Source organism: Anneissia japonica, unplaced genomic scaffold, assembly GCF_011630105.1.
Source record: "Anneissia japonica isolate Jap-2015-1 unplaced genomic scaffold, ASM1163010v1 scaffold1487_len315116_cov162, whole genome shotgun sequence".
NCBI lineage: Eukaryota > Metazoa > Echinodermata > Crinoidea > Comatulida > Comatulidae > Anneissia > Anneissia japonica.
The window spans coordinates 221,694-239,789 of record NW_022732104.1 but is presented as its reverse complement, the minus strand read 5'-3'; the positions used below and the strand labels follow the sequence as shown (position 1 = coordinate 239,789).

Genomic DNA, 18,096 nt, shown 5'->3' with positions numbered 1-18,096 from the left:
TGCTACACATACATGGTGCAGCATTCTTCAGATAAAATAGTCTATATATATATATATATACATATATTCAAGATTATTATTATTATTATTATTATTATTATTATTATTATTATTGGCGCCATTGGATTCAATAATCTGCTATATCTATTGCTTTGCCATCTAGATAGGTGAATAGGACCTACTTGTAAGTCCAAGTCCAAGTCCAAGCATTATATACATATAATGGTTTTGCGACAGCTATTACTTATATATAATGAAATGTAAAAACAGTTATTTATAAATAATGAGTTTGAAGTCAATTCGTTATTTATATATAATAATATATATAAATAATTATAAGTTATTTTTCATTATTTATACATAATGATGTGTTACCCCTTCCTTATTTATATATAATGAAGCCAGTAATCATTATTTATATATAATGAAATGTAAAAGCAGTTATTTGTAATAATAATGAGTTTGAAGTCAATTCGTTATTTATATATAATGAAATCAGTGAACTTATTACATATAAATAATTTTGTTAAAAAATAAGTTGCTTTTCATTTATATATAATGATTTTTTACCTTTTTATTTTTTATATATAAAGTAATTAGCGAACTTAATATATATAAATAATCTTTGGTTAGCCTTTTATTATTTATATATAATGTAATCCATAAACTAATTATATATAAATAATGAAACGTTAACGCAATTATTTACATATAATCTTTTAGACGTAAATGCATTATATATAAATAATGGGTGATCTATTCAATTATATGTTAAATAATGAATTATATATAAATAATTTTGTTAAATAATAAATTTACATTTGGCGCCTCATACATTTGTACCCCTAGCTATCCGAAATGAAATAGTAGACTCCAAACAGACGTGGTGCGGTTATGGAGATCGAACATGACCGAAGCCTGTTTTTGGCATACTTTTAATGTATGCAAAAACACAAGAACACGGTTTATCATGTGTACTTGATCATGTTGGTGGTAAGTTTCATTAATTCATATTGTTTTTTTTATTACAATGAAGTTCACGAATATATACATCAATAATTACAACAAAAATTCGAAAAAGTCTACTTTAATAATAGGATTGGGAAAGAAAGAGGCCAAAAAGTGTAGGTTAGGCTAGCCTATAGCTAGCCTAGTCCTAGGTGCTAGGCCGGTGAGTGTCACTAGGGTGTTCGATCATTTCGGCCGCCAAGCCAAATGTATGGAACGCCAAAACGACCGCCGAATACACAGCAGCCGTCGATGAGAAGAACGTAGTCATACAACAGTTGGATACGATACATCAGTCAGTAACAAAACGGAGACAATATGTAAGCCTAGGCCTAAAGTGAATAATTAAATTCTTAATTATTAATATTAATTATTTACCAGTACTTATAAAAACATAACGTTAAAACAGTACAGTCTGTATCAATACATTTGATGTTCATACGTTAGATTTATTTTTCTTGCGTGATAATGAATAAAGTATGTCATTCATACATTTGTTGATTTTGTTTGATGGTTGAGACAGTACAGTAGGCCAAAATAATTAAGAATTTATATACCGGTATAAAAACATAACATATAAAACCAAGAATATTAAAACTATACCGTATTTGTTTTTATGTACAACTATGATGACATTTCGTTTGTTAATATGTTTGAATTTTTGATAAATTTTTTCTTGTGTGTTGACATGTTATTCACGCAAAAATATTTACTGTATAGTACCGGTATCAACTTTATTTCGTCACTTGTAGACATACCTACCAAGTCTCCCGCATTTGGCGGGAGACTCCCGCTTTTTGCCCTAACCTCCAGCTCTCCCGCCACTAGCCTAAAATCTCCAGCTTTTCTAATAATCTCAAGATTTTTTATTAAAACCCACAATTTAATACAAAAATATCCAAAACGTGACAATTCTGTAGTTTTATAAGGCATATAAAATTTACGAAAGTTCTATCGCTTCGCGAAAATACATGCCGTTCCGATAGTAAACAATGTATTTGTGTAAAATTAACACTGGTGGCGCTGTACACATTACGTCATTTCTATTTTAACTTTACGACCGCCATCATGCATATCAATACTTTCAGCGAACCAGAATCCACGATGGTTTTACTGGCGAAAATAGGGTCTTGGCTGCGCTTATCATCATTGATGCATCATCCAAATCCAAAATGTCGGACAGTGATGTTTCAAGCAGCAATGAGGCGGCTGCACCTGGTTCATCAAAGACAAATGCAAAAATGATACGCCAAAAAAAAAAGTACAAAACCAAATTGAATAAGCAGTGGTGCAAAAAATGGCCATTCATCTCAGCTGTTAGTCACAATGACTACAGTTTTCGATGTAACGTATGCGGAACAGAGTATAGTTGCCAACACCAAGGGGAAGGAGATGTGAAACGGCATATCTCTCGCGATGCAAATAAGAGAAATGCACAAGCCAGAATGGGTCAGAAAACAATGAAATCAATGTTTGGGGCAGATCAACCATTGGTTGAAAAGGTAATACTAATAAATTAATTATTGAATTTTAATTATATAGGCCCAGGGCTAGACCTACTTTTTATTTTGTGATATTTTACAATCACTAGTGCTAGCTAGAGAGAGTGCAATAAGTGTTTTATTTCAAACAGGTATACTATAGTATATAGCCCAGCCTATAGAAGCCGGACCATTTTACATTACATAAACAGAAATCCAGTAGAATTAGGCTACTTCGTCTTCGACTTCGGTGTGTATTTTACTATCTAAGGTGACCGACCTTAGGTTTGGCACTGGCTTACTTACCCTTACACCACCCTAGCCATAAGTATAGGACCTAGTTTGAATAAACTTATTTTTGTTACAATTGATAGTCAAATTAAATAATAATACAGTTGAGAATATATTATTTTATTAATTAATACTGAATTTTACAACTTCGTACTCCGTACTGTTAATTAGTATTACATAGGTAGTGTATATAGTCATATTTAAATAATCAGCTGATGATGTAAATGTAGAGATTTTCATCTTCATTAAAATTTCTTTATAAACAATTATCAGGGTTTGATATTCTGTTTACTACTTTCACTTTCTTTCAGGTCACTCGTGCTGAAATGAAAGTAGCCACCATGTTGGTTAGGAACAACATACCTCTTGCGTTATCAGACGAGCTTACTCCCTTATTTTATGATATATTTCCTGATAGTGAAATAGCAAAAAGATTTTCATCTAGAAGAACCAAAACAGCTTGCATGATAAATGGTGCAATTGCTCCTCACTACAAGGCATCACTAATTGACATCATGAAAAATGGGCCATTTTCTGTCTCCACTGATGGGTCGAGTGACACAGGGGTCGAAAAAATGAATCCAATGACTGTTAGGATCTTTGATGTCAACCGCGGATGTGTCGCAACGCAGTTTTTGGATATGTGCATGTCATCTCGATCCACTGCTGAAGCATTGTTTAATACAATGGATGAGGTACTAAAAACACATTCACTGTCATGGAAGAACTGTGTTGGAATAGGTCTTGACAACACTTCGGTAAATATGGGATGTAGAAATTCCATAAAGACAAGACTTTTAAAAGAGAATGACGCTGCTTATGTGATGGGATGCCCATGTCATATTATTCATAATACGGCTGGAAAGGCAGGAGAGGCTTTTCATAGGGTATGTGCATATGTTGAAAATATATAAAAATAAATAATAAGAAGTATTCTATCATTTTATAAGGTATGTGCATTTTATTTAATAAGCTTTTGAAGAATTATTAGAATGTATAAAACTAAATAATATGAAGTATTCTATCATTGAACAGGTTACAGGCTTCAGTGTTGATGATATGTTGGTCGACATTTTTTATTGGTTTGATAAAGCACCAAACGGAAAGCATCTCTACAGGAATATTGCGAGTTTTGTGATACCAGCTATCGAACTATAATAAAACATGTTAACACTAGATGGCTTAGTTTGGAGAGAGCAGTCAGTCGTACACTCCAACAATATGCAGCACTTAGGAGCTACTTTCAGTCAGAACGTAAGTTTCTCACAATTTCACTTACAACTGAAAAAAAATAGTATAAAATAGTAATTACTGTACAGTACTGACAATTTTAAATAACATGATCAACTAAGACGATTGGTAATTTTCTGTTAATATATTATGTTCTTTTTATTTCAAGATGACAATTTGTTCACTGGCATGGTCACCAAAACGCACTTAAGACAACTACTTGATAGTGATGTAAGTCCTTCACAAGCATCAAAGTACTACAATGGTGTAAGGGCATTCTATGAAACCGCCTGGCAGTATGCGCTGACCAACCTGCCTATTAAAGATGATGTATTAAGCAATGCTAAATTCACCAATGTGCTAACAAGAGAAAATCTTTTCAGCCAAGTGGAATATTTTGTGAATCGGTAAATATAATTTGTATATTATAACATACTGCTATAATTACAGTTAAACATATTGTAACTTTGTAACTGAAACAGATATATTTTATTTTGGCAGCTTTAAAGAACTTCTCCCTTATTCAACCCCAGAACAGTTTGACAAACTGGCTGAGGAATTTACAGACTACCAGCTGTTAGACATACCTGAAGCTGTATTGAAAGAGGCAAAAATAGAAGAAGATGGTATTACGCAGTATAGAATAGATAGGATATGGCATAGTATTTCAAACATGAAAACTGTTGAAGGAACAAGTAGGTTTCCTCGTCTAGTGAATGTTGCTAAGCTGGTCCTTGTAATACCACATTCAAATGCAGAGGAAGAGAGAATATTCTCTATGGTCAGGAAAAACAAAACATCATTCCGCTCCAATCTAGACCCAAAGGGTACACTCTCAAGTATCCTAACCGTCAAGCTGGCACAACACTTACCTGTCCATGCCTATGAAACACCAACAGAAATTTTGAAGAAAGCTAAGGGTGCAACTTGGGCATACAACCAGTTACATTCATCAAAAGAGAGCAAATGATGCTTCAGCCTCTCTTTTACACAATCTCCTTTCCTGTTTAACTTGTTTTACCAAAAGAATTGTTTGTCAAATGTAAAACGTGTATTTGAGTATTTTGAAAATTTTGTTGAAAAAAATAAATAAAGTTAAGAGTTTTAACACTGAAATAAAGCTATAGAATTTTATTTTTCAAAAAATGTTAGTATATATTACCCCATTTTTAAGATTTAATTTAAGCACTAGAGATCTGCTCAGAGTGCACCAGAGAGCATCTAGGCCTAAAAATTTCCGGAGGCCTAAAAATTTTCGGGGCCCTAGGAGGGCCCTCGACCCACGCCTAAATTGTTTCGTTCCTGTGCAAATCTCCATCCACAGCCAAACTCAAACTTGGCATGTATGTGTAGATATGTTTGTATTTTGGTTTTATTTTTATTGTTGAGAATTGGTGAATAAAATGAGAACATATTTTACACATGCGCCTTGTGTTTTATGTACAACTCTGATGACATGAATAATATACTGCCCCGCCAATAATGATTTAGAGTTCCATAATAAAATTAATTTTTTGATTTCGTTTGATGGTTTATTTAATGTATAGTATACAACTTCATTTTGTTTGTTGATATGTTTGAACTTCAGATTTATTTTCCTTGCATGATAGCATGTTATTCACGCAAAAATGAAGGATGATATGTATAGCTTATACTCGTCGGGGAAGTTATGGTCGAATAAATAAATGAAAGATGAAATGTATATATGTTTTATGTACAACTTTGATGACATGAATACAAAATATACGGTAGTGTCCGCCGATAATGAAAGATGAAATGTATATATGTTTTATGTACAACTTTGATGACATGAATACAAAATATACGGTAGTGTCCGCCGATAATGAAAGACGAAATGTATATATGTTTTACGTAAAACTTTGATGACATTAATGCAAAAAATATAACAGTTATAAAATGGCAGGCAACTTGTAAAACAAATCACTTATCAACCAAAAATGAACAACGACGAATGTATCCAGTGCCAACTTCCCGTAACACAAGATGAAGAGGCTGTTCTTTGCGAGGAATGCGACCGGTGGCAACATCGTACATGCGACTCAGGAGTTTCACGAGAACAGTATATGGCTGCTGTGGAGAATGGCTCATTGGATTGGGTGTGTTTCGAGTGCAGAGAGGATGTCGGGTTGTATGCTGCAGACCTGGGAGAATTTGAGGAACCAGTGGAACAACAAGACGTTGACTTGGTAGATCGTCAACCTCCACCTCAGCCGTTATTGCTCCCAGACGACGTTGTCCGTTCTTCGCGGTACAACTAGCCGTGGAAAGGTAAATACACTTATTTTGAATAATTTATTTATTTTAGCTTTAGCTTTTTAATGCAAGTAAATAAATGCATTATTTACATGTTACATGTTATATATATTTTTCATTTCAGGACATGTTGGTTGACAGCATAGGATACCAATACAACAAGAAAGTCGATAAAAGGCGTGCAGATGTTACGTGGCGATGTTCTGTCAGATCCAAGACCGTGATGTGTAGAGCAACTGTGTTGGAGAGGAATGGAGAATTTGTAAGAGGGTCGCAGAGACACATTTGCACAGCCGAACCATGTACAGTATAACATTAAATTACAATAAATACTTTTTCATGTTTAAAACGATTGTCTTTTGCTATCTGGTCATCCGCATCATCAGCAAAACGTATAAGCGGGCAGGAAGCATAATTGGTTCTGACTACTTTCGCATTATCATCCTTTATATTTTAACGTGTTTTCTCCCTTTAAATTTTCTGCAGGTAGAGAAGCAGTAGCATTGTTACGACGTGACATTAAAGCATCAGCTATTGCGCGACCGTTTGATTCTGCAGCTGAGATAATTGAACAGGTAAGACAATATGCATACTATTTTACATTCGTCAAACTATAGTTATTTATAGCTACAATATTGCAATTCGATTAACAGATTATTTATTTTGTCTTGCAGAATTTAATAAAAGAGGAATTAAAATAAAATAAACACTTTGTTATAAAAATTGTTCTTTTCAATTGCATTATATGTATGTTGCTTTTATTTCTTCTTGCAGGCTCTACGTGATGACATCGGAAGAGGGAACATAGCCATGCACCCAACGCTCCCTAAGCCTGTAAACCTTGCCCAACAAGCAAATCGGAAGAGGAAACTGACACGACTAAGACAACCCGCCGACCTCAACTTTGTACTGGATGAGGAACATGTAGCACCAGGATTCTTCCAGCGTGATATAAAAGTAGATGGACTCCGTCACATAATGTTCGCGACAGAAGACATGCTGGGACCCGAACGGTTATCAAGAGGTGTATGGCACTGCCGCTACTACCACACGAGCATATACCTGCAGTTTTGAAGACATTGTGCAAACTGGTAGAAATTCTCCACCAATAATGAGACCTCTAGAATACTACAGGTCAACATGGATCGCTGTAACTGTATTCACGCCGCCCGACTGGACCTGCTACAATCAGTGCATTAGGACCAACAACGACCTGGAAGTTTGGCATTACCGCCTAAACCACCGAGGAAGACGAGGTAAGATATTAAAATAAAAAATGTTAATTTTAACTATGCTAACACTGTGGAACTAACTACCAAAATGCATCATAAAAAAAAACATGAATGAAAATAGCCTCTTACAAAAGAACTAAACAGATGAAAAGACATCATTGTTGTATTCCTGTTGTTTGACTAAGAGTACTATTAAGTTGAAGACAACACCCATAAATTATTGTCTAATAAGATTGGACTTTGAATATATAAATGAAATGATTGAAATATTATTATACATACACAATTCCTTATCTCTTTCAGCCAACCTCCAATTCTATGTCATGTGTATGTTAATGTACGAAGAGGCAGTGACAGTGTCCATAACAGTGTATGTAAAAATAATGAATGTAATGAATATAATAAACATGGATAATCATAATCATGATGACATTAATAAATACTGAAATATGTTTACTTGATTACTATATATAACTTGTATACTCATACACTTAATGTATCTACATAATTAACTAAACATTATCATGTGTTAAATGAAATATTTATGTAAATTTGCTTATTTTTGTATATATGCTTTATTATGTAAGTTTCAATAAATGAAGACTATACCAGTTTAAATTTTGGTTTATAGTATTTTTTGCGAGACTTGTAGTGAGGTGTTTCAATACAATATATACTGTACCGCCATGATTAATATTTACGAAAACGTATATAATTATATAAATTATAACAACAAACATATATATTAACCATTAATCAAACTAGTTTCAGACAGAATTTATTTTCCTCATCCTCATTAGCCAACATATGTTTATAACATTCCAAAGATAAAAAAGTACAAAATTACATTTCTGTAAGTATAGTGACACACAACTCATTACGACTATCATCAGTTATTACTATATAGGTAATCAACTACAACTAGACCTTCGTGCTACTGAAAAATACTACAGGTATAACAATTTAGGCCTAAGCATAATATTTAGGTTATCATTAGGCGTTTATATTTTATTAACCACAAAAATAAATAAATATACCTAATGAAAAATGCGTAGTAGGCCTAGGCCTAAGCATGCATTACATACAAATATGTAGGCCTATACTTACAGACAGAAAGTTAAATAAAAAACGGAGAGAGATTATTATTTGCCTACGCTTATTAAGCTTCCGCATCCTGCAACAACCACACTACCAACGGAACTGTGTTGGCGTGCCATACTTTCTATTGTTCAAAATCTGGCGGCCGAAATGATTTGAGACCGTAGGTAATTGGCTAAGCTACTCCTCCTAGGCCTATCCTAACGGGTATTGGCTAACCCGTACACAAACCAACTCGTATCGTAGCCACTTTTTTGGCTAACCCATACACAAATTTTGGTCTACCCTTACCCATGTCAGTCATTCATGTTTGATTAACCCGTACACATGCCATTTTGAGCAATACGTACCCAAATTTCCAAAAGAACTTGTTAACCATGTTATAGCACATACATAGCTATAATTGTTGGTTTAGTTTATGGTACTTTGTTTTTGTTTCGCATTTCGGTCGCGGTGTATGGATCGCTGAATGTGCGACTGCGTACTAGGCCTACAACATGGTAGCTAAGCAGTCCAGTATACTGTTTGTTTGTTAAACATGAAACTATACTAACTAACAATAATTATGTGGTATGTGGTAGTAAGAAAGGTTTATTATTATACAGCACTACAGTGTAGGCATGAGCAAACCCACTTGCCTGATGCCTGAGACAAGTGTTTTTTTACGGTCAGACAACAAGTCAGGCTTACTTAAACGTGCCTACCTAGGCTAACCGGTCAGGAGGGGAGCCATGGGTAATATCTGTCTGTCCGGGGAAAATGAAACATGTGGTGGGGCTGAGATGGGCCCTCTCCCCCAACCCAGACTTTTTTACTTCTATTATAAAATAAATAATATTTACTTAGAAAAGGTAAATGAATTTAAATTACTTGGTGTTTTTATAAATAATAAACTTTCATGCTATACACAAGTAAATTATATTTGTTCTAAATCATCACAATTACTAGGTTTTATTAATAAGTGTAATAAAAATATGTCATGGGCTGTAATGTTAAATCTATATAAAGCATTGATTCTTCCAATTATTACTTATTGTTGTGCGATGTGGGCACCAGGTGACAAAACTAATATTAATAGAATTGAAAGCATCCAACGTAGAGCCACCAGAATAATTATGTTTAAAAAAGATGGTGACTGGGACACACATTATGAAGATAGACTGAAAACGCTTAGAAGATATTTTTAAATATCACCGGCTTGTTCTTGGTTTCAAAGTTCTTCATAATGTGTGTCCCCCAACATTAACAGAGTTTGTTCATAAGTGTGAGTGTTGTGAGGGTAGGCTTATTCACTAGAAAGCCAAAAGCAATATTTTTCATAATTCTGCTTTCGTGTCCTTTCCCAGGCTCTGGGAATAACTACCTCCTCTACTTCAAAACTCTGTTAATGTTTCCTGTTTTAAGAATAATTTAATTAAGCATTTTATTTCATTTTATGTTTCTGATTTAGTTCTGATTGTTTTTGTGTATTTCATTTTATATGAAGGATAAGGAGCAAATATTGTTCGGGCTTTCGCCCATTCCCTATCCGGGCAATGCATGATGTTTTTTCTCCTATATGCTTTTTGCCCCTATATGCTTTTTGCCAAATAAATATTATTATTATTTAATTGGCAGAGTCCAAATGTCAGGATGTAAAGTTAGGGCTGCGCATTGAATATATCCTCTGCACAGAAATTTGGCATAGACTTATGTCCATGTATTCGGAAAATATGGGTCAATTTCCGCCCATATTTTGCTGAAAACTAGGTTTTGACCTAATCTTAATATATAACCAAGACTGTAAAGTAAGGCCTGTGCTGGGAGTTTATCCACTGCACAAAAATTAGGCCTGGAAATACATTCGTTTTTTGCCAAAAATTTGGCTCTCACCTAATCCTAATAATATATCAATGTATTAATTATGCAGTAGTTATGATTCTGCGCATCTAGTATTTTGCTAGCGTTTTTCCGCTCAAATTTTGGCTAATTTTTTATGTATCATCGGCGCAATTAAAATATGTTACAGTATGTAACAAAATATGTTTGGACCTGTAGGTATATTGAGACAATGCTTGGAAAACAGAAAAATTCATGAACAAATTTGTGATACTTATTTCAAAATTACATTTCTAGTCCAAGCTATAGGGTTTTTTTCTTTTTTTTTTTCTTTCAGATTCTGGCTGGAAAGTGGTGGCACATACTTTTAGCATCCAGAGATCAATTTAGAATGTGCTCATAAAAAACACCAAAACTACGCTATATTTAATTACCTTCATTAATTATGCTTCTTAATACAAGACAAAAATTTTATCTTACTAAATATTTATATTTGCTTCGGTCAATTTTAGTACCACATCCTATCAGAGGGTGCCACAAGTTTTCAGAAAACTCAGCTGTGCGTTCATCATGTATACGTAAAGCTTTTATTGATTACTTTAAGTATAAACATGGGCACGTATTCGTACCATCATCATCAACAATTCCACATAACGACAATACACTGCTATTTGCAAATGCAGGTATGAACCAGGTAAGCATTTCCCAGAATACAGTATTTTTTTTCAACACTTGAAAACTAATCAAGAAACTAGCAAGAATTTATTATTCATAGATTTTTAGGCTAAGAGCCCAAGAGCCATACAATAGCAATTACTGTATGAGCTGCAATCCACTTAACACAACAGAATCCAATACTGACATGACAGCAAGTGAATTGGTCAGACAGGATGAAGTAGAATATAGTATTAAAGTGTCTTAATATGCAAGGAAAACCTAAGATTAATATTGGTATTGAACAAGGAAGCATGAGCCTAATTCCATACAAATATGTCAATGCCTTTTCCTATAAAAAAGATGCTACATGATCTCCATTTAATAAATCTAATATAATGTTAATATGTTTCATTACATTCACAGTTCAAAGAAATATTTCAAGGCACAGTTTTTCCTGATTCAAGCATGTCTAAGTATAGACGTGTAGTGAACAGTCAGAAGTGTGTACGTGTTGGTGGCAAGCACAATGACTTAGATCAAGTAGGCCGAGATTGTTATCATCATACATTCTTTGAAATGCTCGGCAACTGGGCCTTTGTTGATTACTTTAAGGTAAAGTTTCGAAAACTTGCAGTTGATGTTTAATAAATGTATCAGACTTTGAATCACATCTATGTTAAATTGTACAAAGGTGTCCACCCACCTTCCTATCACAGATTTCTGGGATGAGATCACAGTTAAAATACAAGGATTTTATGACAACACCATTCAATACTTCTTGATAGTGGCATTGTTTGAAAAAAAAAGGGAAACATTGAAACTAAATATAAACCTTGATAATCACATTTTATTTAATATATAATGGTTAATGGTTTTAACAATTTTTTTTTGCGCAAAATACAAAGTCTTTATGCACTGTAAGCACAAGTGTATAGATTTTGGAAATGGGAAAGAATAAAAAATAAATAAAGATGAAGGTACCAAGCCAAGCCAGCACCCAAACCGCAGTATGGAGATACACAGTCTTTGCTAACCAGGGATTGATCTAATTGAACCCTGGTCAGCATTTGTTGAGTCTCGGCTATCTTGGACTGAGGCACCTCCAATCCCAATTAAAGCTAATAAAACTCACTGGCAATGAAATAAAACATAAATTATAATAAACTAAGACATAATGATACATAATTATATCATTTCATAAAATGTTTGTTCAGACTTATATTTCTTAAAGCATTTTCATTTTATTATGAAGTTATAAGTGTTTCCCTCTATTTACATAGTTAATATGAACTATTCAAATGTACAATTTGTTGCCTGCAGGAAGATGCAATTCACATGGCCTGGGATCTCCTTACCAATATTTTCAAATTGCCAGAGGACTGTTTATATGTAACTTACTTCAAAGGAGACAACCAATCAAGTCTTTCACCAGATTTGGAGACTAAAGCTATTTGGCAACAACTTGGGTAACAAATGTTATTTACACAAACTTGGGTTTATTTAGTTTGTATTTTTGCAATCATTATAACAAAAATGCAGTGTCTGACAACATAGTGTTAACATACAGTAAAGAAAATAGACATACTGATCTGATAATATTAATAATAATAATAATAATAATAATAATAATTATTATTATTATTATTATTATTATTATTATTATTATTATTATTATTATTATTATAATAATGATAATAGTAATAATAGTATTATTATTTATATTTTTCTATCACTAAATCTGTTTGGTTTATCACTGCATCCAGCTGGGACAACACACAGTTATTATTTTCTTGTCTTGCGCTGTGCCGTATGCCTTGTAGAATGCAGTGTGTACAGTAAATATATTTCCTAATTCATCCTCTGTCTGCCCTTTATGTTTTCCCTGGTAGAGTCTCTGATGGGATCCACTAGATTTAAGCAGACTATTCTCTGACAGCATGCTCAAACTGTGATAACTGAGCATTTGGCTGAGAGAGCTGAGTGAGTGGTACAGTACAGTTTCTGACTTTTACAGTTGTGTACCTGGAATACTCAGATAGTCTAAATGCACAACTTTTGTAATAACCCTCACAGGATAGATGGGCTGGTGAAGGGTCGTGTTTGTGTATTTTTATTATATGCTGTTAATTTACAGTTGTCAGGTGCTGTTGCACTGCTGCTGCCGCGGGTCCTAAGTGGGCCTAGCTCAAATTTCTAATAAAGAATGATTATTTTCATTAAAAATTAAAATGATTTGATTTTAAATTCTTAGGATGTGGTTTATATTTCCTTTGGTCCTTATTCATTCTCATTTGTAATTTTTTTTAATTATCAAATTGATTGGACAAATTGTATTTTGTATTAATTGCAAACTGATTTTTGAATTTTGAAGTAATTGACTTGTTTGTTAAGGGTTTTGTGGTCTTGTATGAAATTGTATCATGTTTAAATATGTTTTAAATAGATAAATAAAGATAAATGTTTAGATTCTCTCTGGCTGGCAACAACTGTTGCTGTATACATAATTGGTTCATGATGACTTCAAAACTCTATCTACATTTCACAGTTTACCTGAAGACAGAGTTTTACCTTTTGGAAGTAGTGAGAACTTTTGGGAGATGGGTAACACAGGGCCTTGTGGACCATGCACTGAGATTCATTTTGATCGCCTTGGAAACAGAGATGCATCGGCTTTAGTCAACCAGGATGATCCAGATGTCATTGAACTGTGGAACTTGGTCTTTACTCAATACGATAGGTTTGCCATTATTTTTATTTAGTCATTTGTTTTATTTAAGTATTTTATATATTTTGTCATATTATTTTAGGAAAATTATTCAATTGAAAATTCAAACACAAGGGTTTCTGATAACAATTTGGTTGCATAATCAATTGAACTACTGTATGAGGCCATATTATCCTATTTTTTTTATTTTAGTTATTGAATATATACCAAATTAGTAGGTTTTTTTTCATTATTTTGTGTTTCATTTCTATGTTCTATATATATGATGAACATTTAAACTTAATGATTTGAAAGTCAAAATGTTCCATAAACTTTAAAAGTACACTTTTGTGGTGATTTCACAACACATTATCAATTATTAACAGCTGACATTTTTAGAATTTTAAACATTGAATATGATTGGAAATAATGAAGCAACTGTTGTGTTTCTTTATAAGTTTTAATGCCTTGAAAAAGTATTCATTGCTCTCTCTATATTAGACAAATATAATTGAATTTGAAACTTCAACTTAAATGTTTTCACAATAAGTACTGTATACATAATATTAGTGTAAACACTAATCAAATGCAACCGCTGAATCTAAATCTGAATTGCCAATAACAGTGAGATCTATTAAGGTTGACATACACTACCGCCCATAAATAAAGCACATTTTGTATGTGATGGACGCATCTGTCTGCTTCCACAACACGTCCATTCAAAGCATACACCCACCAAATATTGTTATTTGGACGCACTCACATTTACCTGTAATTGTTTACCAATGTTGATCACGTCAAATTAACAGTTCCTATTCACTCCTATGCCGTTGCAACAGGGAAAACCTATAATTCTCGACAGTTAGTTGTTTTTGAGTCAGTTCGGACTGACGATCAAAATAATAAAAATGACAGTAGCCTAGCATAACAGATACAGTTGAATCCTGCTGGTTCCGCAGTTGATGATTTAAAATACAGAAAATATCACATTCTCTCACACTATTAAGTTATACTGAAGTCAGACAGTACTGCAGTATATTATGTTATGATTAATTATACTCCAGGTACAGTTAGGCTGTGGCTAGGCCTAGGCCTTGTGTAAAAATTGAAGATATTTTTTATTCAGAGGCAGTTGGTGCAGTACTAATCTATGCATCATGTTCCATGCAGCCTTGCACCGTGTCATGAAAACATGCTTTCGCGAGTTCATACAGTAGTTCACCAAACTACATGTACAGTCAGGTAGGCCGTCCAGTGAGTGACGATCGATTGGATACATCAAAGTTCTGAAGTCAATGCAACAGTACTGTAACGACAAGTCTGTCATAATTGTAATGTTTGGTTAATCAGCAATTAAACATTTGTATCTGAATATTATTGAAAAGAATTCAGCGAAGCTACTGTAGCAATAAATAACTTGTTATATTATTGTGTATATTTAATTATGACAATAATATGTATTTTAATAAATGTAATGAAATGTTATTTTAAAAACAACTTTAAAAGGAACGATTTCAATTGTTTTGCGCCGTCATCGACTGACAAAATTACCAAATCGGTATGTGCTATATAAACAGAAACGGTGAGCATGTTAAAAGCAAATCGGTGCATATAATGTTCAAAACAAAAGAAACATAAAGCATTATAAAGTACTCTCAATAGTGCTCATTTGAGTCCCTCTCTGTATAATCTCCAACATTTTGGAAATATTTTATCATTCGATCATGGAACTCAAAATCGGAAACATCGTTTAAGCAATTGATCCAGAAAGTGGCACCTGGCTAAGAGAAAAATGATAAAACCCAAGATTCACGTAGAAAGGATTGGCTACAAAACCCAATCCTTGATAGCGGAAATGAAAATAAGGCATCCAGAACTTAAACGAAGTGTGAAATGCAACTTCAGGGAACTTCCCAAATGCCTGTCAGTTGCGATTTCTACAAAGAGACTGCTTGCAGAATGTCCTGATAAGTGACCCGTTTCTGTGTGAGGTAAGTTAATATTTTAAAAATTCATTCAATATTGCTGTATTACTGTGTATGTGCATATAAATCTCGTTCAACACATGTATTTATAGGATATGGGCTATGGAAATTTATTATTTAAATTTTCTCTAAAATTATAGTACTGTTATGTGCATGTTAATTTATTCTCATTCACCAAAATATTTATATGATATAGGCCACAGAAATTTATATTAAAAGTTTCTCTAAAAGTATAGTACTGTACAGGTTGTCATAACTATTATCTATGTTACCTTGTTTAGTTTTCAATTTTATGTCATTGTGCTGTAGACCTATCTATCATGTGACTAATTTTCAAGAAAGTACTGTAAGCTTATTTATCTATATTTTAAATACAGGCAAAGTTTATGCAGGCCTGCTCTTATATTATTTGAATTTTTATTTTGATTTTAGGTTAACATCAAGGATAATGTAACAGTTTGTTACGAATATATTACACAATGACACGTTAGCGGATGAGGTGCATGATGCGAATGAGGATACGATGGCGGCAGGTACAGTTGATACTGCAGATGGTGCAATTGTAATAGCGTATGAGGTAGAGATGTGTGCGGATATTGATGAGATGGTGGTGGCGGCCTTTACGACTGTACCAGCGGTGTATGATAATGATGAGGAGGAGGAGAAGGGGGCAGAAGCAAGGGCCGGAGCATGATAAATTGGCAGTGAAGAAGAAAAGCGTAAACGGAAAGGTACTAAAAAGAAGAAAGGCAGTAGATACGCATTCAACAACAGGTAGGCCTATCTTACAATTAAATAGAACAAAATAAAAATACTACATTATTATTGTCGAATATAGGCCACATCACAAATGGATGAATATTCTTACACAAATAAAATTTGCCTTTAAAAATGTATTATACCGTACATTGCAGATTTAACCACAAAGTTAATTATGTGTAATAAAAAACTAAAACTTCAGGACAGAACACTAAAATGTGTACAAGGCAGAATTACAAAAAAACACTACTGGCCTATACAAATACTTTATTGGAGATTTTAGGGGATAGGTGGCTGTAATAAATTTTTTAAATGTCGGTGCTAGATTTGTTTTCTTTCATGTTTCAATTTATTTATTTATATTTTTTTCTATGTTGTTAATTGTTATCAAAATTATTAATTCTTGTTTGGTATGTTTTTTTCTTAGGAAGCTATCAACCTTCACAAACCTTGTCGGAGACCCAGCAAAAGTGACGAGCCGTATGAAACATTCACATATCCAGTGATTACTGAGGATGGAAGAGCTTCAGAAGGAAACAAATAAAGTGCTAACTACATCTCTATGGCTGCCAACGAACAATGCTAGCACCTGAGTAGACATGATGGAGCATAGAATAAGGCAAATAGAGGAATTACTGTAGTTGCATTGTTGGAAAGCAGCATTCAAGAAATTTCTCAGTTGCACCAGCAGCTAAACCTTCTCGAAAATTGACATGTCGTTTCAATTTCTGTAGAAAAAGTAAATCGGCCAGTGGTTAATAATAAGCCTAATGATGATACTGTGATACCAGATCAACTAAGGGTTAGATTGCTGCAATTTACCATCAATATGTTAAAGGTAGCCATGTTGCTCGTTAAGCATTTATTTACTTTTGAAGAAAGACTTAACAGTTACGTAAATGGTAGGAACGGTGCATTAATTCTAGATCCTAGACAAATAGGTATTGTGAAAGGGAAAACCTTCAACATTTTGCTGGCACCATTTTGTGATGTTGAAAGGTTATGGAAAAAGTGTGTCATTTAAAATCAAGACTGAAGGTTCAATCAAAATGTCTGAATGTCAGTAGGGTTTAATCCAAATAAAATTAAGTAATCTGATAATATATGTCTAGGCCTAATTTGTAACATTGTGTTTGTCTTTTGGTGTATATATATATATATGAGATATATGATGGCTACTCCATGATTCGTGCTGATCGATTGGATCGAGGAGGTGGAGGTATTATAATGTATATCAATGAACTTATTCCTTTTAAACAATGGACTGAACTTAAAACTGAGAACATTGAAAGCATTTTTGTTACAATACGACCCAAATGCTTACCTAGATCTATTAGTAACATAACTATTGCTGCTGTGTACCATCCCTCTCCCTCTAGCGCCAATGATTTCATTATGTGTAATCACATTTCGAATAACCTTGACTTTATCCGCACTAAGCATCCTGATACCGGAATTTTCATACTAGGAGACTTCAATAGAATGAAAGATGCTCAACTGAAGCAATTCCCGTTAAAACAGATTGTTAAGGATTGCACTAGGGAAAATGCTATACTGGA

General features: G+C 33.5%; 4 protein-coding genes and 1 long non-coding RNA gene across 6 annotated transcripts in view; all 5 read left to right on the top strand.

Annotated features, from left to right (window-relative positions):
- Positions 1 to 887: 887 nt before the first annotated feature.
- Positions 888 to 18,096, top strand: part of LOC117115581 (alanine--tRNA ligase, cytoplasmic-like) — a 42,189-nt gene continuing 24,980 nt past the window's right edge. For both annotated transcript variants that reach the window (XM_033259440.1, XM_033259439.1), the window contains exons 1-5: positions 888 to 993; positions 10,770 to 11,126; positions 11,513 to 11,701; positions 12,410 to 12,555; positions 13,635 to 13,826. In XM_033259440.1, coding sequence (XP_033115331.1) covers positions 10,878 to 11,126; positions 11,513 to 11,701; positions 12,410 to 12,555; positions 13,635 to 13,826 — 776 coding nt within the window. In that variant the 5' untranslated portion in view covers positions 888 to 993; positions 10,770 to 10,877. The remainder of the gene's footprint in view (positions 994 to 10,769; positions 11,127 to 11,512; positions 11,702 to 12,409; positions 12,556 to 13,634; positions 13,827 to 18,096) is intronic.
- Positions 1,397 to 3,869, top strand: LOC117115578 (the record flags this gene model as incomplete). The annotated part of the gene is made up of 2 exons (XM_033259437.1): positions 1,397 to 3,667; positions 3,816 to 3,869. Coding segments are annotated over exons 1-2 (615 nt in total), but the record flags the coding sequence as incomplete, so codon positions are not given.
- LOC117115582 lies at positions 3,876 to 5,957 on the top strand. The gene is made up of 3 exons (XM_033259441.1): positions 3,876 to 4,034; positions 4,180 to 4,417; positions 4,512 to 5,957. Exons 2-3 carry the CDS (start codon positions 4,200 to 4,202, stop codon positions 4,978 to 4,980), a joined length of 687 nt encoding a protein of 228 aa, XP_033115332.1. The 5' UTR covers positions 3,876 to 4,034; positions 4,180 to 4,199; the 3' UTR covers positions 4,981 to 5,957.
- LOC117115577 lies at positions 5,969 to 8,297 on the top strand. Its single transcript, XM_033259435.1, has 5 exons — positions 5,969 to 6,217; positions 6,409 to 6,586; positions 6,771 to 6,859; positions 7,059 to 7,540; positions 7,820 to 8,297. Exons 1-4 carry the CDS (start codon positions 5,969 to 5,971, stop codon positions 7,356 to 7,358), a joined length of 816 nt encoding a protein of 271 aa, XP_033115326.1. The 3' UTR covers positions 7,359 to 7,540; positions 7,820 to 8,297.
- Positions 13,836 to 18,072, top strand: LOC117115585. Its single transcript, XR_004446575.1, has 3 exons — positions 13,836 to 15,784; positions 16,211 to 16,552; positions 16,965 to 18,072. It is a non-coding gene; the product is annotated as an uncharacterized LOC117115585 (long non-coding RNA).

Coding starts and splice junctions, on each gene's coding strand:
- LOC117115582 (XM_033259441.1), top strand. CDS start 4,200: ATGGTCACCAAAACGCACTTAAGACAACTACTTGATAGTGATGTAAGT. Junction 4,418..4,511: donor GTGGAATATTTTGTGAATCG/GTAAATATAATT, acceptor TTATTTTGGCAG/CTTTAAAGAACTTCTCCCTT.
- LOC117115577 (XM_033259435.1), top strand. CDS start 5,969: ATGAACAACGACGAATGTATCCAGTGCCAACTTCCCGTAACACAAGAT. Junction 6,218..6,408: donor AACAACAAGACGTTGACTTG/GTAGATCGTCAA, acceptor TTTTCATTTCAG/GACATGTTGGTTGACAGCAT. Junction 6,860..7,058: donor CAGCTGAGATAATTGAACAG/GTAAGACAATAT, acceptor TTCTTCTTGCAG/GCTCTACGTGATGACATCGG.